The sequence below is a fragment of the Zeugodacus cucurbitae genome, chromosome 2 (genome assembly GCF_028554725.1).
Source record: "Zeugodacus cucurbitae isolate PBARC_wt_2022May chromosome 2, idZeuCucr1.2, whole genome shotgun sequence".
Lineage (NCBI taxonomy): Eukaryota > Metazoa > Arthropoda > Insecta > Diptera > Tephritidae > Zeugodacus > Zeugodacus cucurbitae.
The window spans coordinates 68,939,383-68,963,592 of NC_071667.1; the positions used below are offsets into that span (position 1 = coordinate 68,939,383).

The 24,210-nt window shown below is 34.3% G+C and overlaps 6 protein-coding genes across 7 annotated transcripts; 1 reads left to right on the forward strand and 5 right to left on the reverse strand.

The window, feature by feature from the left end:
* Positions 1-793: 793 nt before the first annotated feature.
* On the forward strand, positions 794-1,985 carry LOC105211869 (uncharacterized). The gene is made up of 2 exons (XM_011183536.3): positions 794-1,394; positions 1,473-1,985. The coding sequence occupies exons 1-2, from the start codon at positions 834-836 to the stop codon at positions 1,821-1,823; spliced, it is 912 nt and encodes a 303-aa protein (XP_011181838.2). The 5' UTR covers positions 794-833; the 3' UTR covers positions 1,824-1,985.
* A 2,730-nt stretch (positions 1,986-4,715) lies between these two features.
* On the reverse strand, positions 4,716-6,026 carry LOC105211870 (uncharacterized). Its single transcript, XM_011183540.3, has 3 exons — positions 5,824-6,026; positions 5,220-5,714; positions 4,716-5,157 (listed from the first exon to the last, which is right to left on the reverse strand). The coding sequence occupies exons 1-3, from the start codon at positions 5,887-5,889 to the stop codon at positions 4,789-4,791; spliced, it is 930 nt and encodes a 309-aa protein (XP_011181842.2). The 5' UTR covers positions 5,890-6,026; the 3' UTR covers positions 4,716-4,788.
* Positions 6,027-6,176: 150 nt separating this feature from the next.
* On the reverse strand, positions 6,177-9,057 carry LOC105211871 (procathepsin L-like). The gene is made up of 4 exons (XM_011183541.3): positions 8,244-9,057; positions 7,587-7,789; positions 7,410-7,522; positions 6,177-7,341 (listed from the first exon to the last, which is right to left on the reverse strand). The coding sequence occupies exons 1-4, from the start codon at positions 8,343-8,345 to the stop codon at positions 6,740-6,742; spliced, it is 1,020 nt and encodes a 339-aa protein (XP_011181843.2). The 5' UTR covers positions 8,346-9,057; the 3' UTR covers positions 6,177-6,739.
* A 146-nt stretch (positions 9,058-9,203) lies between these two features.
* Positions 9,204-12,552, reverse strand: LOC105211872 (protein CREG1). Its single transcript, XM_054232204.1, is given in 5 exon segments — positions 9,204-9,388; positions 9,742-10,414; positions 10,734-10,743; positions 12,311-12,381; positions 12,547-12,552. Coding segments are annotated over 5 exon segments (870 nt in total). The 3' UTR covers positions 9,204-9,278.
* Positions 12,553-12,676: 124 nt separating this feature from the next.
* Dnah5_0 (uncharacterized) lies at positions 12,677-14,096 on the reverse strand. The gene is made up of 5 exons (XM_011183543.3): positions 13,881-14,096; positions 13,569-13,821; positions 13,356-13,493; positions 12,904-13,292; positions 12,677-12,830 (listed from the first exon to the last, which is right to left on the reverse strand). Exons 1-5 carry the CDS (start codon positions 13,895-13,897, stop codon positions 12,761-12,763), a joined length of 867 nt encoding a protein of 288 aa, XP_011181845.2. The 5' UTR covers positions 13,898-14,096; the 3' UTR covers positions 12,677-12,760.
* Positions 14,097-14,370: 274 nt separating this feature from the next.
* Positions 14,371-16,272, reverse strand: LOC105211874 (protein CREG1). Of its 2 annotated transcripts, none has more exons than XM_011183544.3 (4): positions 16,114-16,272; positions 14,981-15,473; positions 14,835-14,916; positions 14,371-14,714 (listed from the first exon to the last, which is right to left on the reverse strand). In XM_011183544.3, exons 2-4 carry the CDS (start codon positions 15,428-15,430, stop codon positions 14,602-14,604), a joined length of 645 nt encoding a protein of 214 aa, XP_011181846.2. In that variant the 5' UTR covers positions 15,431-15,473; positions 16,114-16,272; the 3' UTR covers positions 14,371-14,601. The 2 variants fall into 2 exon arrangements, with proteins under 2 accessions (XP_011181846.2, XP_054088469.1); XM_054232494.1 differs by having other exon boundaries at positions 16,065-16,217.
* Between the last annotated feature and the right edge of the window lie 7,938 nt (positions 16,273-24,210).

Sequence of the window (24,210 nt, forward strand, 5' to 3'; positions counted from 1 at the left end):
AAAAAAGTAAAGGGAACAAAATCTGTCGGAAAAGGTGGCTAGGTGATCATTTTTTTCGACATTTTGAACGAGAAAATTATGTTTGTATAAAATGATGCGACAAAAGACATTAGGTCCATTTTGAAGAGATTTAACATCTCCATAAAACTTTCAATATCTTTGACTATTATCGATTTCAACGATCAGAAAAGTGGTTTTGATACTCAATTACTAGAATTATGTCTTTTAATACATTTCTTTCTATTTTGGAAACTTAGCTAGGTTAGCGATACTCTCAAAATTCTGAAAAAATCAAATTTTATCCAATTTGTTTTAATTAAAGTTTTTGAAGAACTCGTCAGCGAGAATCTTTGACTATAAAAGAATTCACAACTTGTTTTACATTTTCTCTATACTTATATTCAGCCAGGTGCTGTCTTCGGCACTTGCAACCCCCGTGTAATCGACGCCATCTGCACTACAGATAATAAGCCTCTACTGCTTTGTATTAATTCTTAAGATTTTTTACAGATAATTCAGTTGTTGACAATATAATTGTTAAAGAAAAATCTGAATACACAACAACTGAGACACCAACTGTTATTTTTTAGTACCGTTGTATGCTTAACAATAAATGAACTTATAAATTAAAGCACACACACACACACACACAACACCGAGTTAGCCCAATCAACATTTGACTGTCTTCACTTTATCACCTTAAGGGGTTTTTATCACCAGAATTTTATGCGTTTTTTATTCCTGCGCCGATAAGAGTGTGACTAAAATTCACCGCTATATATACCGCTGTATAAAGTGTGTGAATTCAATTATTGTGATTGTTAGTTTTCAAGATGTTCGCAAGCAGCGCAAAACAAGTGATCAGCGCATTATTGGCGCTACAAATTATCGCCAGCGTAGCGGCACAAGCGCCGGTCATAGTAAATGGTGGCGACATTGAGATTTGGAATGTTACCACCAAAACGGAAGACTACATCCAGGAGAATCGACGTCAATACAATGCGACGCTACAAAGCTATTTGGATGAAATAAATGGCATAAAAGAAAGTCTTGACGATCAATTGTTGGTGTTGGATAAACAAAAGGCACTGGTGCTCAGCACCATACAGGAGACCAATGAAAAGCTCAATCCCTTGGAAGTGCTCAGTTTGCCGACGAAACATTGTGTGCAGAAATATCGCGCCGAACTGCCGTATGCCAACATTGTCAAGGGCTTAATTGAGAGCTGCATCAGCAATGCACGCAGTTATGCCACAAGCATTGTCAGCACACCCACCAGTTATTATAACACTCTGAACAATTACTACAACATTGATTTAAAAAATAATCTGAACGCATGCGCGAAATCACATGCAAATCCCTCCTTGAATCATACACTCTGCGTCACAACAGCGGTAAGTGTTCGCCACTTCATCACTTTTATGTAAAAATCATTCAATGCAGCACCATTTATTGTGTGCATCTCTTTTTAGATCTCCAAGGCCAACACATACACCATAAATAGTCGCAAGAACTTCGCTACGTCCATCGAATCGTCGCACTGCAGTTTGAGCAGTCGCATAGATATCGCTGTGAGTTGTACTTACACGCAATACAATGCGGTTTTGACGTCGATCGGCTCGGCTACACGCATGATCGACGAGTGCATTAACGGTTATCTGGAGAATACGCAATGTGTGAATAACACCACCGTCGTCAATTATGGTTGCCCACATGTGGTCTATATGGAGGTGAAAGATGGCGCTCCCGCCAATAGAACCGCTAAAAATCCATTGGAAGGAATAGCGAGCAATCAGACATGCTTGGAAATTAAATTTGTGTAGAAGAGTCAACTGAAAGAGTATCTAATACCGTAGTAATCCTGTGGTGTTATAAAAGTGAGCTGAAAATGTGTGTGTTTTCATCAGTATTGAAGCTTTATGAGTTGATAAACAAGTGCTTTATTAAAATTAAAATATAATAAAATCATTCTAGTGCAAAATTAATGGGTGTTATTTACTTTATTTACAGTTATTTGCGCGATCTTTTTATACACTCGCAACAAAGTTGCAAAGAGAATATTCAAGTTTTGTTCAAATAACGGTTGTTTGTAAGTCATAAAATTAAACGAATTAGATATACGGTTATATATAACCAAATGATTCGGAAGAAGAGAAGAGTTGAAATCCGCATGTCTGTCTGTCCGTTCGGCCATGTTACTTGGGACTGTAGGAGGGTTGATTTTCGAGGTGGGTAGGTTGTGCGAGGTTGGGCGAAATCGGACCATTTCCACGCCCTCCAATTGGTGATAACCGCAAATCTATAAATTTCCTTAGCTTTATGGCTTAGTTATGGCTAATACTAATGTTATGAAAGTAGTATTTGGTACAGAGGATCACACTAGAGAGGGGCATAATTGGATGAATTTTTTTTTATTTGAATGGGAGCCCACTTCTTTTTTTTGTATATATTTCGCAAACCAATCAAGCTCTGTAAATCAAACATTATGCAGTCGTTTCCCTTACGTACGCCATTACACACCATAAAAATAAGTGAAATCGGATAATGACCACGTCCACCTCCCATACAAAGGTTATGTTGAAAATTACTAAAAGTGCGTTAACTCAGTAACTACTTGACCGATTACAATGAAATTCAGTACATAATGACACCCTGTTAACACGGATGAAATATGGGTGAAATAGGTTCACATTCACTCCTACTTCTCATATAACTCCATTTCGAATTCCAACCGATTCTTCCACTATATAATATATACATTAGGAACGAATATAACGGAATAAAACATTACTTTTCGATATATGCATTATATATATATACTATATACGATAACTTTACAAGGCCTCGGATATTAAAGATGAAGAACTCAGTGCCTAATAGTAATTTTTAACCGAAAATGTCGGTCATAACTTCCACTAGCTCCCGTATACCTTATAATAGGTTTTTCAAAAATACGATGGGCTTTATTCCATATATATCGGTTAATATGTGAGATATCTTTGCAAAATTAAGTGAGCGTGTAGTCTTGGATATAGTGTACCTTGGTGGTGAAAATGAGTGAAATCGGTTCAGGAATTACCACAGCCTTCATATACTATATATGATGATTTTCGTAATATATGGGTCAATATTTAGTAGCGTTTAGTCGTTCGTATCTTCAATCTCTTCAAGTCTTCTAAGAGCTATTATTGCTTAACAAGTATAAACCAGTATTATATACTATATACGTAGGTTCCCTCGCAGCGATCATACTCTTTCTTCGCATTTCATTTTCTCATGACTCGACAGACAGTCTCCTCTGAAATCATCAGCAATTCTTTCTGCGATTCGCGTTTAATCGTAAGAAACTCCATAGAATTCTACCTGTGAACATTCCAACTATTCTTTCAGCGGATATGTTTGGATCGCTCGAAGAACTCAAAGCTATGACAATAAAAACATCTTATATTTGGAAAAAAGCTCTACTATCAAATGAATATCGTAACGAGAGATTTAGAGTGGGGACTGAAAGTGATTGACCAACAGAAATTGCTACTCTTGTAATCGATACAGAAAACTTACGAGCAGGTCGATCCCTTAGAACTGCTAGGCTTGCCGGCAAATACTGTGTACAACAGTACCGTCAGGAATTGCCGTACGATCAAATTGTGGAAATGAATATGGAAAGCTGTATCTCCAACGCCCGTAAGCATGGAAGCTCTATCGTCAGTTCGGCCAACGCTTCTTATATTAACTTGAGAAAATACTATACCAACACCTTTAGTCCTGGTCTTAGCGCGTATACGAAATCGAATAACATCTCTTCGTTGGATTACACGCTCTGTGTTACAACAGTGGTGCGTTTAACAGAATATTTAAATAATTTTTTATGAATGTAGCAATGGGTTTTTCCACATTTTATGCTTAATTTTTAGATTTCCCTAGTAAACATACCTCCATAATTGATGAATGCCTATCTGACTATCTAGAAAGCTTGAATGAGAATAATAACGGTAGAATCAGCAGCACTGGTTGCCTGAATGTGGTCTATGTGGAAGCAAAAGATACGGCTGTCCAACCAAGAACCATAAACAATCCGCTGTTAGGCCTAAATAGCACCAGTAATTGCGTGGAAATACGAATTGTCTAAAAATGCTTGTATCAATATATATCAACAAGTAACGGTTTAATTCGAAAATTAATTAATTATGGTTTTAAATTTGAAACAGAATTTATAACAGAATCAACATCAGCAACAGAATAACAACAGAATTTGGTATAGGAAGGAGATGTTGTGTCTTTGGCAATTTCGTGAAATCATATTTTTCAGCAACCAATAACTGTGTAGAACAAAATATTCTCTCAAATATAACAGTATATGTACATCTACCAACAAGTAAACAGAACAGAATCAACAACAGAAAAGCCACAGAACTGCAAAGCAATTGGGTACAGAAACAGAGTGGGCTCATTTGTGTTAGCAACAAGTATCGAAATCAATTAATATTCAGTATGGATGGACTATTTACTATATTGTTTTCAGGATAAGACTGATTTCTACGAAAATATAGCTTCAAATATTTATTCAGGACATGTGACTCTCAATGGGAATGAAATGAACTGAAATTGAAAAATATATCTATATATATGTAGAGATAGTTTTTTTAATAGTAACACATTTTTAATCACATTACTTAATTTCTCTATTTTTTTAAAAAGAACCTTAAATAGAAACATTCGATGAAACAGCTGAACAAAATGAATTGCACAAAATGAATTACAAAACGAAAACACGAAAATCACACTTAATCACACCGCAATACCCTTGGTAATGAAATTCACTTGCAAACAGGGTGTCGTTTTGGCGATTCCCTTAAAGGGATTATTTATCTTTTCGCTCGTCATATCACTGTCAGCCAAATGCCAGCTCAAGTGATACGGGCAGCGACCCTTAGTAAGCACCGTATCGTCACCACAACTTGGACAGAATTCTTGACCGGCAATGCAGTTTTCCACCAGACCCATAACCTCGCCAATGGTATTGAAAGTCGAAAACACTTGCAAATTATAACAATCGAAGACTTCACGTATTTTCATAGCAGCATTGCACTCGGCCGTCTTCATTTGATTTTGAAAGACATTCGTGTCGGCGTAGGTTTTCGTGGCGGCATTCGTCACCTAATATGAAGATATTTTTGCATATAAAAAAAATCAATATACAAAAAAGTACCGTAACTTACCGCTGTCGAGATGCATTGCGTGTAATTCCGCTCGGCAAGTTGGTTCGCATGCTTCTTCTTGCATTCATTCACAGCCGTGGCGAAATTGCTGGTGTAGTAATTCTTTAAATTACGCACGGTCGCCTCTGCACCGGACACAAAACCATTGTACGAATTCGTGCCTTTCAGCGTGCATTCCTTCATTTTGATCGTCAACTGTGCGATCTGCGGCAATTTCGCGCGATGTTTATTCACACAATAATCATTAATGTCGCCCAGCAGCATGAGCGGATTCAACTTGTTATCGACTTCCTCCAATTTGGTCTCCAACAGTTCTATGTTGTAGCCGATAACATCGAGTCGTGCGTGATATTTGTCCTTGAAGTCGACCAAGCTCTGTTCGAGTTCCTTCACATTGATGCCGAATTGACGCAGGTGGTGCATGTGGAAGAGATCGGCACGTGATGTGGTCGTTAGATTGTAGTAGAGTACGTCGGGTAGAATTGTGATTTCGCCCTGCAAAAGTTTAGTGAAATAGAATACATATATTTGTTGTATATGAAAACCAATTGGTGAGTTTGAAGATTAAATTTAAAATTTTCTATTAATTTTTTTTCACACATACCTGCACGTTGTACGCACAGCTCAGCACAAGTAATAGCACCGTTAGTTTATTGAGACGTCTTTGCATCTTGATTTTTAGCGCGAGACTGTTTGAGACTCGCTTAATAATTGCGTGGATTTATAGCAGAAATATTAAAAGCCCCCGGCATTGATAGCAGATAAGCAAAAAACCTCAATGGTTTGAATAAATACAAAAAGAAAACAGTAGGGATGTGCGTGTTTTCGGTTGCGCTATTCAGGCAATAAAAATAATTTTTTTTGAACTGTCTTTCTCTCTCTCTTGCTGATAAGAAATATACAAATTAGTACTGAAGAGTCAATAAACACAAGCCGCTCAGGGGAAATTTATAAGGCGAAGACAGAGAATATTATTTAAACACAGACTTATCAGTTTAAATATATATGATTATATACACACATTTGAATAAATAACTTTATTTCATTCATATTATGTATTTGTATGTTTACTGACAAATCAGATGTGAATCCCAGACTCGTTTAATTTTTCTTAGGGTTTCTTTTTGCTTTCGCGAGCTTCGGAAAGAGGTATGGAGTGATCTTGAACACACATTTGATCATTTAGTAAATTCGTAAGCGGTACTTTACTTTTCTCGCGTCAAGGTATTGAGCAATACGGAAGATATTTTCGAGGTTCTCATTTGGTTGTTTTTTCTGAAAGTTGTATTGTTGGTAGGATCGAACTATCGAATTAATCTAAGGAAAAAGAATGACAACACTCTAGTAACTCACATGGCTATGTCTTGGCTTCGAAGTCTAAAGCTACATTTCAGATTTATATGTATAGAGGTTTTCCTGCCGATAAAAGATTATTCACAATTTTATATCAAATTTATTTATAATTTTTTTTTTATTTTCTCAAAAGTTCATTCCAAACAGATATTTTTTATACTCAATACTCAAACCAACGGGTAACTGGGACCCATCGCAATACCGCCATAGTTGACATGACGTGGCACATTTATATAACCATCCATACCCCAACTAACACCCCACGAATTCTTCAATATCCAATAGTCCTTATTCGTGGTATTATCCCGACCATCCCCTACCAATAACATAGCATGATTCGGTTTACGCTCCTCACAAAGCGCGTCGTTGAAGACACCCTGTCTATAGAATTGTTTGCGCAGACATTTCATATTGATTTTAACCGAAATTGGTCCCACTGTAGCCACAGCAGCCATTAGCGCATACTCATCGTCGGCGGCAATTTTGACAAAACCTTTGCTTTTCGCCACAATCGCAGACGGATCGAACAAACACTCCGCGTCCAGTTGGGCGCGATACGGATACACAGCGGCCGAGTTGATGCCACCATTGTCGCGTATATAGAGGAAACTGCGTTCCTTATTTCCACCCTGACAACCCTTGTTTCCATATGTAATCGTGCAGTCTATTAGGTTCTGTTCCGAGAGCGATACCAGCTTCGAAGTTTTACGAAAATGTTGACCCTCCAGTGCACCGATGGCGGCAAAAGCCCAACAGGAACTGCAGCGGCCTTGAAGTAATATTGATGAGGTTAATTTTAGGAGTGCCTGAGCAGAAAATAATATTTAGTGGACATACCTTGCTTCTTGACCTCGGTGACAGCGCCCAATACACGCCAATCCACCGCATCGGGCAACTCGACATTGGCTGGTGGTATAAAGTTGGCGCCTTGTTTAAAAATACTTGGAATACTACAAAATGACATAAGAAATATATAATTTTCTATATGGTTTATTTAAAAGCAGAGGTAATTACTCAAAGATCTCATCGCTGCCACTCATGGTGCTCGCAAACTCCTCTTCGCTCAAATCCGCATACTCATTTATACCCAATTCAAAGTTGCTCAGTCCTTTCGTAAAGTTCTGATTATGTTCTTCGATAAATGCAAAATGCTTCAGAAATATACGTTCCCTTTTACGCTCTTCAGCATCAGATCCATAGTGCTTATTATAAACTAACTGTAAGAAATATTAGTAATGATGAGAGATCAGAGAACGAGGAAATAGAGAGAGGTGGCTTGATGTTTTATATTTCAAGGAGAATAGTGATAATTGTTAATCTTTATTAACTAATATCGATATCCAGTTTTACGTAGCGGTAATCCGCACCTTTTCTGTTGAAATCGAATGTAAACTAAGCCGAACTTTGGTGATCGTACTCGGAAGATGTCCAAGTACTGTCGCTCGTCCAATATTTATTAAAACTTAAAAAAAAAATGTACTTTTCTGATTTGAGAAGTATACAGCAAAAACAATCCGAAAATTCGACCTTAAAACTTTTATCGGATCTTCTTATTTCGTTCTTATATTTTTTTAAGTAATTAAATATGTCAAGCTCTCAGCTGAGCTTGTACGTTCTGGCTCCATTATATCATCTTTATTCTCCTAGTTAAACATTTTAAATAACCCTTACCTTGAATTGTTGAAAATGTTTTGAATCCTCAATAATCGCAGCGCCACTTAAGCGTAATAAGACGCTTAAAGAAAGCCAATAAACTATAAATAATTTCCTCATTTTCAAAATCACTAAAAAATACACAGCTTCTCCCCACAACTATCTTCCTGCGCGTTTGAGTAAGAACTGAATTTTTAAAAAATCAAATTTGATAATATTAATGTCGTAAGCTATCTAGTCAATGACCTGATCAAACCCGTTTGCTACTACTACCTGTGGTGATCATAGATGATAGATGCAGCACAAGAATGGTGGAAAGGCAAAGAAAATGAAGTAATTAATGATGCAACAACATGCAATCAAAGCATCTAATGCTACAGCTGAGTTATTCTTTTATATAAAAGTAGAAACAGTTTTCCTGAGATAATCCATTAGGTAATTAGCGAATCTTATGAAAATGGGATTGAGAATAGTTCTACGAGTGTTCTGAAAGTATGACTTTAAGCAGAGTCATCTTCAAATTATATTTATTAGTGAATTCACTCAAACGCTTTCGAAAGATTTTTAAGGTATCAATCTATCAATCTAGATGAGAGTTATCAAACCAAAATGCAAGACTCGCGTCTCCACTATCGCGTTTTTTTGTCTGTCACTGTCATAAGATAGACAGTTTCAGCCTCGACTGACATCCAACGTAGAATTACTCATCACAGAAAATTTCTTTTAAACTCAGTAGTCATTTGAGATGTAAGGGCCTGCTTTGGAAGGCAACACTATTATTTGTATTCGGCATAAAGCGTTCTTTATAAGTTCCAATGTGATCATCGTAATATGTCATAGAGTCGTAGACAATGACCATACCGGTGGAGGCAACTCTTAGAATATTCGAAAGAAAAATACTACTTAGGATCATATAAAGTTTAACGCCAACAACGAAGGCTAGCATAAGTTCAAGTCAAGGATAATGCAAATAGAATATCTGATTTATAAAACTTTATTGGGGGATTTAAAAAAGGATACTTTTGTAATATATAATATTTATTGCTGAACATTTTAAATTGTGGCATTGTAATAGTCCTCGGCAGGAATAACACGTGGACCGCCCTGGTAGGCCACAATGAACATATTCTCAATTTCCAATTCGCTGAAATCGAAACTATGGCCTGCAATGAGAAGAAGAAGAATGAAATTTAATTCGCTATTGATATAACTGTAGTTTAGTTGTTCACTGTTAGAGTGCTGCTTCAAAATTATGTCTCTCATTTATATTTTAAACCATTTCAAATTAATTTTAAGCGTAAATGTAGTTTTCTAGAGCCTTCTTCGTTTGGCCAAACCTTGGAGAGTTGCGAATCGAACAATCCACTGGTATAAATACATTGTCGTTATACCAATTTAAGAAAGTAACTGTAGACACTCTTGCATTGCATTCAACTGTTCTTGGATTCACATATTGGAGAATATAGCAGAGCTCAAACCTCGCACTACATTATCATTAAGCCGCGTTTTCACTTACTGTGTGCCACCCATTTCTGGGCATTCTTATGGCGATTATAGAACGCCTGCAACTGGTCATTGTAGGTGGGGTCTGTGGTATCCAACTTTTTCACACTACCGCTAACCATAATGCGTGGACAAGCCGGTTCCATGGGATTGACGCCACGTCTGTGGCATGCGCCATCCTGTTCATCGGTAAAGAAGAAGGTGACCTTGTTCTTTTGCTGCGTATCACGACCCGTAAAGTCCAGATTCAGTAAGAAGAAACGTATGCGTCCAGTTGACGAGCCATCCAGAGCGCTATCATCGACGGCGAGTATATTGACCATTGGATAATCGGGGATTTTATCACTCGTCGAAATGCTACCCACCGCAGCCCACTCGGACTTATGTACCAGGCGGCGTGCCAGTTGTGCATCGGACACGTTTTGCGGTTGACGTCCGTGCGCTGAATATCCTGCACAGCTGTCTATTGTGAGCACGAGTGCGACGAGCAGGCCGCTAAAGATTGCGTTGGCTTGCGACATGACGATAAGAGTAACTTGTAATGTCGCAGGCGGATTCCCTTCGTTTATATAGTAAAAGTGCGACGTATGTTTGTATGTTGCTGTGTATATATGCATTGAAGATGCTGTTTGTTGATATATAAGTCTGTGCAATTGAGTGTAAATGCATATGATAGTTGGCGATTTCTAAGAATTTTACAATAACAGTTCGGGTTTTTTCCTTTCCTCATACAGTCGCTGCAAAATAATCTCATACCGTCTGTTTAGGTTTTTGCGCCGCATTTCACTGGCGAAAATATGTACCACCTAAGCTACTATAAACATATTTCAATAAAAAAATTGGTAAAAATTTCCTTCATTCCTTCTCTTTCTTATCTTTCATTTAAAATTTAATCGATTACTATCGACAATTAAATTGTAGTCATCACTTATGCGACCGACTGTATATTACAGCAAAAAAGTCACCTGCATATATTTATGTATATGGGTTGCCCCTGCGGTTGACATAATCAAGACTACTGATAAAACCATATTAATATAAAAATTTAATTTACGTGCAATACAAGTGTATATATAATACACTTGCAACCCGCTCCGGCTTCGCTCGGGTTTAAACAAACACTTCAATTTTTTACACACACATGTACACTCTCCCATACATATGCATGTATGTATGTACTTTCTCGTTTTTGTTTGGGTCATTTAAAAAGAGTAAAATTAAGAAAATTCGAACATGAAATTATATTTTTTCTAATGAGCTAAGACTTGATTACGACTTATAGGATTTGATGTCCTTTCCCTTTTTGATACCCTCGCCTAGAAGCTATTTCCAGAAAGTTGAGATCTAGATCTTTTGCGTTTTTTTAAATTGAAAAGAAAATTATTCTGCCTTGGTACAAAGTACTAAATTATAGTTATAAAAATGTAGTTAAAAGTTGCAATATATTATTTGCTGAAAATATTCAAATAAGATGGATTTAGTTCTGAAAAGAACTGATTTTTTTTCCAACACTTATTGGGACATAACTATAATAGTTAGACATACATATGTTGTCGCGATATTTATACTCTAGCAACAAAGTTGCTAAGAGAGTATTATAGTTTTGTTCACATAACGGTTGTTTGTAACAACATATAACTATGAAGGGGCATATTTGCTTATAATATTTTTGGAGAAGTGGGCGTGGCCCCGCCCCTTACTAAGTTTTTTGTACATATCTTGTAAACTACTAAAGCTATATAAACCAAACTTTCTAGAATCGTTTCTTTTAGGTACTACCTTATACAGTCCAAAAATGGAGAATATCAGATTGTATCCACGCCCACCTCCCATACAAAGATAATGCTGACAACTACTAAAAATGCTTTAATTCAGTAAGGAAAACACCAGAAACCTTAAATTTCATTACAAAGAAGGTAGAGAAGTTCTCCACCCAAATTGGTACACGCAATTTGAATTGGGCATGGCTCCGCCCACTTATGGGTCAAAAACCATATCTCAATGAAACTTGGTTTGTAATATTTCCCTTACATCCCAATGATATTTTGTGAAAATAGGCCAAATCGGTTTACAACCACGCCTACTTTCTATATATAATACTTTGAACTTTGAAGTCGACCTGAATAGTTTAGAAGGAACAAAAGTGCTCCATCCAAATTGGTATACACAATTTGATGTGGGTATGGCTCCGCCCACTTATGGGTCAAAAACCATATCTCAATGAAACTTGGTTTGTAATATTTCCCTTACATCTCAATGATATGTTGTGAAAATAGGCCAAATAGGCTCACAACCACGCCCACTTTCTATATATAATACCAGAACTTTGAAGTCGACCTGAATAATTTACTTTACAGTATGTAAGTTAGTTAGTTATTGTTCACTTCAGCACTTCCTTACCTAACCTACAAAGCATTTATTATCCAATGAGATTTGAACTGATTAATTAGTTTTCGCAATAGTTTCAGAAGACATCCGAAGGGAATAAGATGAGAAAATTAAAGATATGCGTAGACGTATGTCCGTTACCATATATACATATATACATATGTATATAGCAACTTCATTCTAAAATGTATTGCTTATATTTAGTTAAATGCATTTGTCAACTCATACATACTTATATTATTTTTATGGACTTTTTCAGATTTGACTTCGATCAAAAGCGCGATTAAATACAAATGTACTAAATGCGTCGTTTAAAAATATAATTAAAAATTATTTATGATTTCATTATCATACCCAAGATCTAGTTCTAGTTTAGCGTTCCGGGTTCTGGTGGCGAAACAATGAATTGCATTCGTACATACAAACTTACATGCATTAGTAACAGTGTTTCTCGTGAATTTTGTTGCTATAAAACTTCCTTGAGATTACATTAATATATAAACTTTAATTCTATAAGAATCATTTACTTATATATATATACATATACATACATTTATTTTATTATGTAATTATTTACATATAATATATTTATTACACTTATTATGATAACTAATAGCAAATGATTTAATTTAAAATTCGTAGAATTAATAGTCATTCATTGGCGGTTGCTGTGGTTGAAAGTTTAAGCAAACGGTCGTCAATTCAGCCTTCAGTCTATTTCAAAACAAAAAATCAAAATCGTTTAATAGTTAATAAGTAAATGCAGTTTACTACAAAAGAGAGTTACCTTTGCGCATCATTACACTCATAACGCTCCAGTTCACATAATATAAACTCGGAGAATACTTCCTTCCACTTTCTACGTACTGGTACTGGTTGATGTTGATCAATATACAGTTTGCGCTTATTACTTGTTGGTAATTCGTCTGATTTTAATGGATCCATAGCCAAATTATCCAAAATATGCTCATTCGGGTGTACAAACTTTTCTGTAGCAGAATCATCTTTGATCACAGTCATTGGCTGTTGTATAGTGTCATTCAAAAACATCTCCTTCAGATTCCAATGGTCATTATCCGTTTTATATTTGGGTTCCAGTAAACTGTGATTAGATTCAATATCGCTTTCATCTTGTGTTTGGCTGCTAAGTGAATAGTAATCATTCATTTGTATATGCTGAAAAATTTATTCGATTCGATAATTATAATTTTAAACTTAAGTAAAACTCCAATAATATACCACATCTTCCACACTCTGTGCAGGCCTTCTTGAATCTATTTTTGTTAAAAACTGCATTCCGGTATAAAATTCATAACCAGATTCAAATTTTTTGCCCGGATGCTTACTTTCAAACAGCATTGCTTTCCTACGCTCCGTCTGTAAATACAAAGTTCGCTTTGAGTACACGAAAATGGCATGTCTTAGTATACATATGTATGTATTTGTACGTACGTTAAATCGTGAACGCAAATTATTCCAGTAATTTTTCGCGTCATTCACACTATGCTTTGTTACTTCGGCGATTTCTGCCCATATTTTCTTTCTAATTTCACTTTTTTTATACAATTCAGAATCGGGATCCCATATAGCCGGTCTTGCCGCTATAAAGTCTATAAGTATTTTTTGTTCCTCATGTGTCCAAATCTTTTCTATCCGACGGAATCGTTTCCCACTCGTTCCCGCTGATTTTTTGGACCTTTGTAAGCTGAAAAATTGTTTATTCTATTATGTTATGATTGTTATCTTTATTTTTTATTTACTTACAAACTATATCTGCTCATTTTATTTGCTACACAAAAATGACCAAGTGAAAATCTTTGCCTTTTTGACACAACTCAATCAACAGCATATGTCAAAATAATGACTCGAAGTGACAGTAAACTGGTACGTTGACAGTAGAGTTGTATTTTGACATATTGGAATAGCATTATGACAGTTTTACTAAAGTGTCATTTTTTAATACTAACTGGGGAGGGAAAGTTATTAGTAATTAAATATAAATAAATAAAGATGGATTAAGCACTGCAATACTCATACATATGTCTGTATGTAATTATGATGCATCTCGAGTATTCTTGCTTGACTTAATTGTCAAAAAAAAATTTAAGATATTTCTTGCGCTTATCATACACATACATATGTATGTATATGTATGCATGTATGTATTATTTATTTTATGCTTTTGTTAAAGAGATTATTAACTTTTATCCCTTACTTTCTTATGCACATATCGCATAAAATGAAAATAAATTAATGATATTCTGCTATAATTCTTTATTTAAAACCAGTCTCACTGTAAAATTGAATAAGAATGTTAATGTGGAACAGTTAATAACAGTTTATAAAATATATATTATATGTGTATGTTTGTAGTTGTTGTAAAATACATGATTTCTGCTTATATTTAATTACAAAGCACCAGCTATGGTATATTGAACATGTTTTTATTTCTCAGTCGTTGAATTTTATCACTACCGGGGATGAGTTAGTTCGGTTTCGCGTTATAATAATCCTTCACAGCGATATTATGCGGACCACCATAGAAGTCCAAAACGAAAATATTTTCGATTTCCAGTTCGCATAAATAGAAGCTGTGAGCTGAAAAATTAAGCGAATAAAATTATGCATTAAAATGACAATAGAATACAAGTATTTATTAATTGAATCATAAAAACGAACTAATCATCTTTGTATATCACATTAAAAGCAATATTTTACCTTTAATCCATTTCTTGGCAGCTGGATGGCGTACTGTGAATGCCTGCAACCAGTCGTTGTAGTCCTTATCCTTTTTGTCCAACTGTTAAATAGACGACATACTTTCATTAGTTTATAAAAAAAATATAAAATTCATATAACTTTACCTCCTTAACCTTTCCGCTAATTATGGTACGTGCACATGTCGGCTCCATTGGATCCTGTCCATGATTTTTGCAATTCAAAGTTTGATCATCGGAGAAAAGAAAAGTGACTTTATTAACATGCTTCCAATCGGGGCCAGTAAAATCCAAATCTGTCAGCAAGAAATGTATGCGTCCTGTAGATGAACCATCCAATGCGCTGTCATCCACCGAGATTATGTTTACCATTGGATAGTCAGTGATTTTATCATTCGTCGAAATGCTACCCACTGACGCCCAGTTGGTTTTGTGCACCAAAGTACGTGCTACTGCAGCATGATTTGTGGTACGCAAATAACGTTTGTATTCTGCAATAATGCGTGCGTCTTCAAGCGCCGAATAGGCGGCACAATAATTGAGACTGATTAATGTTACAAGAGCAAATGTAAAGACACTGGTGATTGCTTTTGCCATGATGTGATGTGATTATCCGGCGCTGTATCTACTGTTTATCCGTCTGCAAGTGTATAAATAGTTGTGGCAATATTACTATTTAAAGACAGATGTACGGATGTACTTTTGTAAATAGTACATAATTCACTTTATACACATATTCTATGTTAGTAATCTAAATATTTTTATTTGTTTAAGCTTATCAAAGCAAACTGCGCTTTGCGACAACAAAACATACATATTTACATTCACTTATACATATATGTACATATGTAATTAAGTTTATGCGAATTCGCTTATAACATTTCAACTTAAAAATGATAATGTATGATTCTTTCACTTTAAAAATGTAGCAAAACTTCGCAATTCAAATAGAATGACTACATATGTACATACATTCGCATATATATAATAAATAAGTACATTCACTTAAGAATAAAGAAAATTAGAAAAATAAAGGCGCGTTTGTCACGTACTGCGTTTTGTGTACACAGTCAGTCAGCAGACAAAATTTTTTATAACCAAATTTTTTGCACAAATTACTATTTATATAAATTAATCACAGAACTTTAAATTGCGTCTTTTACGAAATGTAACACTATTTTAATGCTTAATTACACATTTATATATTTGATTATTTCAAAACATTCATTACCACAATGATATCTCTTTAATTTGATGGAGCACCTTTGTTTTTGTTTTACCTGTTTTAAGTATTAATGTTGTTGCTGTGGCACCCTTTCGCGATCTGTTCTGTGTTAATTTGTGTTCTGCAATCAATTCCATTATAACAATGGTTAGCGTTTTTATACCAACAGCACTCCATTTGCGATCTTTGTTCTCGTTGCGCATATTATCTATCAGCTGATTTATATATTCGTTTTACGATTTTTTTCATAACAAACAAAATTATTGTGCTGTTGTTGTGTGCTGTTTCGCTATTGAAAGCGACAGGGTTGCATGCCTTAAACCACCAATTACTCAAAACGTAACGTAATGAAATTAAGTTTGACGTGTAAATAAGTAATTAATTAATAATGAAAAAATTATCATAAATGCCAAATATAAAAAATTGAAAAAAATGTTCTATGCATCAAATATGCAAAAATATATATTTAATAAACATTTTATTAATAATTTTTATAAATTAAGTTAAAATAATATTTTTTTTTAACGTTAAAAACAAAAAAATTTTAAAATATTCTGTGAACAATCAATTTGAATGTGTTCATGAGTGTCCCGCCTAAATCACTTCGGTAATGATTAGCTATCACTTACCTTAGACAAAACAAAATCAACAAAAAAGACTTTAAAATAGTAATATTAATCAGTTGGATCATAAAGACAATCAACGTGCAGTTCTACTTGCATTTTAAACTTCAACTTTCAAAATTATATTTAATGAAGACCTCTCAGACTTGTTGACTGTCTGATATATTGGGAAACTCAAGTTCTACAGCAATTATAAAATTGAAACTTGCGTATTACTTCTAATTATTAACTTAGCACTTTCATAGAAAGACTCTTACTCTGAAGTGTTTTGTAAACAACATGTAACCACTTGTAATAACATATGTATCGTCGTCATACATATATGAAAATTCTGATGACATTCCACATTTTGTATACTCGAGTATGCTTTTGAAAAACTCAATGTTATCTACTTCACATTGGAGACCAATGTAAGCGCTTTATAAATAACTACATGTTATGTATATGACAATGGAATTGGGTTGAGTAGCTCTTGTATTATGCTTTCTTTCATAAATGCTTAATGCTATTCCATAACGAAGTCGGATATAGTAAGTATGCATGTAGATAGTCACACCCAGAACGGCTTTTGTGCTGTCATCGTAACAGCTGATTTACATATCAAGTTTAATTGAGTTGCATTCGCGTACTTTTCCAGTAACCATTATCCATATACTAAATTTTCGAAGGAAAATAAAAGATGTGCTAGCAAACACTGAAATAACAGTACACTAATAGTTCAAAAATAAAGAAGAAGAAGAATTATATAGCATATAGCATCAGAAAGAGATCGGTCTTTTAAGTTTTTTCTTAAGAAGATATATATTTCTTCACCTTTCTTGGGTTCTTCCTCTTCCTGTAAATTTATTTTACTTATTGTATTTATAATCGTCGTAATTCTTGAGCAATGTACTCACGAAAGTAAATCCAAACTCTCTATACAATCCATTATAAGCGCACATTCCCAGCTGATAACCGTCGAACCGGCTTGGAAGCTCACTTTTTGTAAAAAAATGTTCGATTTGCTTTGCTTTGATTTTCCCCAAAGAAAAACGTGCCAAACGGTTGCGTGGTGGCCCTGAAAGAGTTCATTAACGAGCAGGTTTGGTGGCGATCAACTGAGTTTCTAACAGCTGACCAGAATTCATAATGAAATTGCAAGCAATTTTCATGTAAGTAACTTACAACAAATATACCGTCGTCTGCATATGCACTCATATCTTGAAAGAAAAAATGTTTGCGGCGAGCTATTTGCATACGATTTACATAGATAGTTATATATAAATGTAAATTAGAAAAATGTTTGTTTAAATCAGGTTTTAATGGACAAAAACCACCTTTCAAACAATCGCATTGGAGTACTAAATACTTTGAACACTTTTTTCATTCTTTTGTAAGCCTAATGTATGAGCTTTAGTATAAAAAAGTCCATAAATGGTAACCAAATCTGGCTGGTCTAACGTAAACAATGTAAACAAATTTTTACCTCAAGTGATCCCTCAAAGTGTAAACGAGCATGATCTCAGAAAATGCAAACCAACCTGATACTACCTGAACCTTCACAAGCCTGACCTCACTTCAGAATATAAACAATTTTCACTTTAAGTGACCATGACCTCACGTGGGTCTTATAAAGTGAACAAACCTGACAACACCTGACCCCTAAAATTGTAAACAAATGAAAAAGTAAATAATCCTGATCCTATATGACTCTTCGAAATATAAACAAAGCAGACCTTCACAATCCTCATATCACATGAGTCCATAAAATTTTAGCACACGTCTAAATCTAAAGAAATATGACCTCACATGACCTTTCAAAATATAAATAAGCCTGACTTCATGTGACCCATCAATATATACATAGAGAGATATCAAGTGAGTCCAAAATCCATGTGAACATTCAAAATGTGTCCAAATCAGAAATGTAAATGCAAACTACGGCCAAAAGTTATTGACACTGTCCCCATTCAAGTTGTGCTTATTTTAAATCCTTTGATCCGTTGAAATTGCGAGTGCATTAAATTTTCGATTACACCCGAATTTAGGGCTTCCTTACTTGAGTGTTTTTATTTTTATTTATTGCTCTTATTTCTACTATAAACAAACTTTATTTTCATACACTGCAATATTGAAATCGACTTTTTAATCAAAAACAGTAAATAAAAATAATTATTTTCATAAAAATTGAAGACTTCTCCATAGTATTATGAAAAATTATTAGTAAAATTAAGGGGTTTTGTGGGTTCAAAAAATCTGTTTTTTTATTTTGCTTATTAATATTTAATAATATTTGTATAAAAACGGTTACAAACGTCGACGAGCCGTACTTTTCTTGGAATTAAAAAAGAAAAGCAAAAGTTCCCGCAAATGTCAAGAATTCGACTCAAAAAGTGACATTTTCAGTTGAGAATAAGTTTGGGATGCAAACAGATCTCTACAAATATTTTGTTGGGTTAATGTTGACACAAATGGCCAAGATCGATATAAAACGGTTTAATCGATTTAATCGACCAGTGCTTAATCCTAGAGACCTCTATTGGAAAACGGCGGAAGCAAAGTTGTAGACCTAATAATTTTTACATAAAAAATAGTGAAAATATTCCTTTTTTACCCGACAAAACCCATGTAAAAATTAAATAAAAAAATATTTTTTTTATTAATTTAAAATATTTCATATTTAATTTAATTGAACAATTATTCTTTAAATTAAATAAAAAAAATATTTTTTATTCATTTATTTATATTAAGTAATACTATTTTAAATTTTTTATAAAGTCTTAAAAATTATTATTTTTATTAAATTAATTTTTTTTTTCAAATATAAATTTAAATAATTTATAAATCGTTACAAAAATGATATATTTATTAAATAAAACAAACAAAAAACAAAATTCACTTTTCCAATTTTTTCAAATGACCCAAATTAAGCAACATTTTCCAAAGATTGATTGTAATTAGGTATAGAACTTTAAAATGAAAACAACTAACTACAAATGTACATATGGAGACGCATGAATGTATGTACGTTTGTATGTATGTATGCATGGTGATTAATAAAGAAAATTCATAAGCCATTTTATCTTTTCTTTGTGGTTGCATTCCTTTACTTTGATTTTGCTTTTGCTTCATTTCCAATTTCATGTTACTTTATCATTGATGGTGAAGTTGCCGGCTGCCAGCAAGCAATTAATTTTAACTGCATACTCACATGTGTGTGTGTCTGTTTGTGTCTGCTGCATGCTCGCCTGCATTTAAATAAGCGCAAACGATTGTTTTTTCAAATGCCTTTGCAGCGCTGCCAACTGCGCCATCGACTGCGCCAGCGTTTGTGACTACGACGCCGACGTTGACTTTGACTTTATCGTTGTCATCGCAGGCGACAGCAACAACAACAACAACAGCCGTCGTCTGCGTTTTCTTTTTCCCATACGCGCCCGATCACACATCTGTTTTGTGCATTCTGCTGCGTTCACCACACACACAGGCACATGCGCAATCGCTCGTATGTATCGCTGTGTTTGTGTGTGTCCATAATCCATCTTATTCTTTACGCTGGCGAAGCGTGAAAATATTTTTTATAAAGATTATAAAAATGTGACAATGTGATTGCAACAAAAACGAGTGCACATCCACATTCATGATTACAAAAACATCGATAGTTAATTTAAAGTTGGAAAAAGTGGGGAAGAAATTCTTGTTTGCCTCGTGCATGGTGCTGGTGCAATGCAGGAATCTCAGGCAGAAGATTTTTTTAAATAAACGCATTTATTTTGTATGCTAAGCAGCGCAAGATTTGAATTCTCTTTATGTGTGTGCGTCTCCACTGATATGCTGACTTTAATCTGGTCATTGAACCATTAAAATTAAAAAAAGGTCATACAAGTTGAATATAATCTAGGATTATCAGTGGGAGCATGCAAAGTCATAATCATTTTATACCCACATAGTACATAGATAAAACATAAATTATATTTTGGGGTTCTCAATTGGAACTACGCTATTTTAATTACATACTAGCTCTAAGACTCTCTCCTTTCTTTTTATACTCTCGCAACATGTTGCACAGAGTATTATAGTTTTGTTCACCTAACGGTTGTTTGTGTCATCTAAAACTAAACGAGTTAGATATTGGGTTACATATACCAAATTCGGATCTATCTGTCCGCCTAATTTCCTTATAATACAATTTTGGAGCCCATTTGATTCATTGGCTCTACATCTATAAATTAAGCACCAACGAAGATATCGGCATAAAACCTTGCACAAATATTGCGTTTCTAATGTGACATCGCCGAAATCGAACTATAACATTTCAAGGCCCCATATATCGAATATGAGGACCTCTGTTAATTTGCCGCAAGTGCCTAATTTTTTGCCGTAAATATCGGTAAGCCTCTCGAATATTCTAAAGAAATTAAAATTAGGGAAAATCAGGTCAATATTTCCTCTAGCCTAAATATACTGCATACACAAATAAATAAGTGAGCGTATTGTTTTGGCTAATGTAATAGTTGAAATCGGTTGAGGAATTATTCCAGGTTCCACATAGAATAAAAAAGGATTTTCGTTATTCTTGTACACTTTTTGCCGAGTATACGGGCTTATGCCGAGAGTATAAAATACGGAACATAGCTCGTCCTTATTTGTTATTGGGAATATTTTATGTAGTTGTCTTTGGAAATGAAATAAGAGATTACTGAAGAACTACTTTCAGCGTTTCCAAAACAATACCGTTATACATACAGATTTATAGCGGCTACGAAATTACATATATGCATATTTAGATATCCGAATATCCAACCGGCTATCCATTGAGACATATACATATAACCGGATATTTTAAAAATTTTCTGCAATTATAAAGATTTACGAAGATTCCCTAAATATTCGAACTAATATTCGGAATTATGTATCACCATTTTTGAAAATTCAACTGCATTTACATTTTCCATAATTTATTCATTTATTTACAAAGATTTTATTCGTATTCTGATATTCGAATATAGAAATTTCCAGTTGTGGTCTACAAATTTCTATTTATGAGTTTCTAGTTATGAGCTTCTCTGTCTCACACATGTTTTGGATAAGTACAATAACTCGCATAAGTACAATTATAATATTTTATCGCTATCGAGACTTCTCGCCTTCTTCTCATTTTTCCTTATTTTTGTTTAATTATTTGAAAAATCTTCGCACCATTGACATGCTCAAGGATTCAGCCAAAATCAGAGCTATACTGCCTTAGAAAATCGAAAAAACCAATCAAGATTGTTATTGCATTCGAAATATAGTGCAAATGAAACAAAAATGCTTCAAATATATATTATAAATTACGATTGTTTTTTTTTCTAACTTATTTAATGTTTCCATACCGACAAAAGATATGACGCATCCGATATATAAATAATTGGCGCCTAAACCTCTGCTATGACGCTTAAATACTGTAGTTTTTTGTCAATGACGGTTTCGGAAGAGTGCGCAAGCAAACTAAAAAATAATTTTGTTGATAAGTATATTATAAGGAAAATATTCCATTCAGATGATATTCGAACAAAAGAATATTGAAAATTCCGTTAAGAACACTGAATTTCTGAGTCTAATAACACTGTACATTGCTCGGCTATTTTTTTCAGGGAGATTGAGACATATGGAAGTGAAAAAGTGCATTTTCCGCTTTTCGAAGTTAGCCTCCAAAATCGAAATATTTGGATTCGAAATTCGAAAAATCGTCTTTAAAAAATTATTATTAATTACGGAATATAACTACTACAAAATCCAAAATATAGATATTATCTAAATTTTCTTCTTAATTCATTGGTGTATAAAACTTTTTCGTCAAGCTTCAATGACATATGCTATTAGAGGTCCAATATTTTTATATACTCTCGCAACAAAAGTTGCTAAAGAGAGTATTATAGTTTTGTTCACATAACGGTTGTGTTACAAACAACAAAACGAGTTAGATATAGGGATATATACCGAAGTGATCAGGGTGAAGAGTGGAGTTCAAATCCGAATGTCTGTCTTATTTTTTGGCACCATAGGAAGGTTGCTTTCGAAAATGAGCAAAATCAGTGGTCCCACAAAATGGCGAAAACTGAAAGCACATAAAGTGCCATAACTAAGCCATAAATTTGGTATTAAGGATCGCACTGTGAAGGGGCATATTTGGATGTAATTTGTTTTGGGCAAGTGGGCGTGGCCCCACCCCAAAATAGGTTTTTTATATATATCTCGCAAACCAATAGAGCTATATAAACCAAACTTTCTGCAGTCGTTTTTTTTAGCCACTTTTTAATACAGTTCAAAAATGAAAGAAATCGGATAATAACCACGCCCACCTCCCATACAAAGGTTAAGTTGAAAATCACTAAAAGTGGGTTAACTCACTAACGAAAACACTAAATTTCACATAAAAAATGGCAGATGGAAGCTGCACTCAGATTTTTTTTACAAAATGAAAAATGGGCGTGGCGTCGCCCACTTATGGGTCAAAAACCATATCTCAGGAACTACTTGACCGATTTCAATGAAACTTGGTTTGTAATAGTTTCCTTACATCCCAATGATATGTTGTGAAAATAGGCCAAATCGCTTCACAACCACGGCTACTTCCTATATACCAGAACTTTGAAGACGATCTGAATCGTTTACTTTACAATATATAAAGAAAACACTAGTGAAGATATCGGTGCAGAACTTTGCACAAATACTATGTTAATAGTGTGACAGGCCCATTCTAAAAATCGCCGAAATCGGACCATAGGTTTTTAAGGCCCCATATATCGAACACGAGGACCTCGGTGCTTCTAACCTAATATTATGGTTTCCAACTTTCAATGGACTTTATACAATATATATGACGAATATGTGGGTCAAGTTGTGTATTATATATATAAATAAAGTTAAATATATAAATTGCGAGAGTATAAAACGTTCGGTTACACCCGAACTTAGCCCTTCCTTACTTGTTCAATATAGATTTTTTTTTCGAAGATCAAACTTTAACTCGTCATAGTATCTGTCATATAAGCTTGATCAAAATTTTTATACAAAGATTTTATACACCATTGAATTAAGAGGAAAATTATAATATATCCATTTTGTGAATTTATTATTTTTCGCGAAAAAATCATGATTTTGAGTTCATAAAACTTACACCCTGTATTTAAATATTTTATTTTGACATAATGCATTTAGGATTAGGCTTGAAATCACATAGATTTAAATATACATACGATTAATGTGAAAATGTTGGTTCGATTGCGGTTGTTCCAACAAAAATAACACCTGCTTAATATAGACAGTTATTGGTAGTTCCGAAAATCATCGCTGATTATAATATGATTCTCATTTCAACTAACAATAACTCATCGCTAACCACAACACGCGAATATCCAATAATTCTAAAATCAACTTATGAGCTCGCAAACCGCTTCACTGTGCGCTTGCAGCCTCTGTTTCTACAGCTGTGACTGCAACGTCAACGTCAATCCTGTGAGTGATCGCACAAGTGTCTGAACAAACGAAAGCACTCTTTTTAGAGG

Bases quoted from the DNA above. Each gene is read 5' to 3' on its own strand.
- LOC105211870 (XM_011183540.3), bottom strand. From the start codon at position 5,889: ATGCAAAGACGTCTCAATAAACTAACGGTGCTATTACTTGTGCTGAGC. The intron at 5,715-5,823 runs GTATGTGTGAAA...AAACTTTTGCAG, and splicing joins GCTGTGCGTACAACGTGCAG to GGCGAAATCACAATTCTACC. The intron at 5,158-5,219 runs GTAAGTTACGGT...TCTTCATATTAG, and splicing joins CGCAATGCATCTCGACAGCG to GTGACGAATGCCGCCACGAA.
- LOC105211874 (XM_011183544.3), bottom strand. From the start codon at position 15,430: ATGGCAAAAGCAATCACCAGTGTCTTTACATTTGCTCTTGTAACATTA. The intron at 14,917-14,980 runs GTAAAGTTATAT...TCTATTTAACAG, and splicing joins TTAGCGGAAAGGTTAAGGAG to TTGGACAAAAAGGATAAGGA. The intron at 14,715-14,834 runs GTAAAATATTGC...TTAATTTTTCAG, and splicing joins TGCCAAGAAATGGATTAAAG to CTCACAGCTTCTATTTATGC.
- Dnah5_0 (XM_011183543.3), bottom strand. The intron at 13,293-13,355 runs GTATATTATTGG...TAAATTTTTCAG, and splicing joins CACAGAGTGTGGAAGATGTG to CATATACAAATGAATGATTA. The intron at 12,831-12,903 runs GTAACTCTCTTT...GTTTTGAAATAG, and splicing joins GAGTGTAATGATGCGCAAAG to ACTGAAGGCTGAATTGACGA.
- LOC105211869 (XM_011183536.3), top strand. From the start codon at position 834: ATGTTCGCAAGCAGCGCAAAACAAGTGATCAGCGCATTATTGGCGCTA. The intron at 1,395-1,472 runs GTAAGTGTTCGC...ATCTCTTTTTAG, and splicing joins CACTCTGCGTCACAACAGCG to ATCTCCAAGGCCAACACATA.
- LOC105211871 (XM_011183541.3), bottom strand. From the start codon at position 8,345: ATGAGGAAATTATTTATAGTTTATTGGCTTTCTTTAAGCGTCTTATTA. The intron at 7,790-8,243 runs GTAAGGGTTATT...TATTTCTTACAG, and splicing joins AACATTTTCAACAATTCAAG to TTAGTTTATAATAAGCACTA. The intron at 7,523-7,586 runs GTAATTACCTCT...GTCATTTTGTAG, and splicing joins GGCAGCGATGAGATCTTTGA to TATTCCAAGTATTTTTAAAC.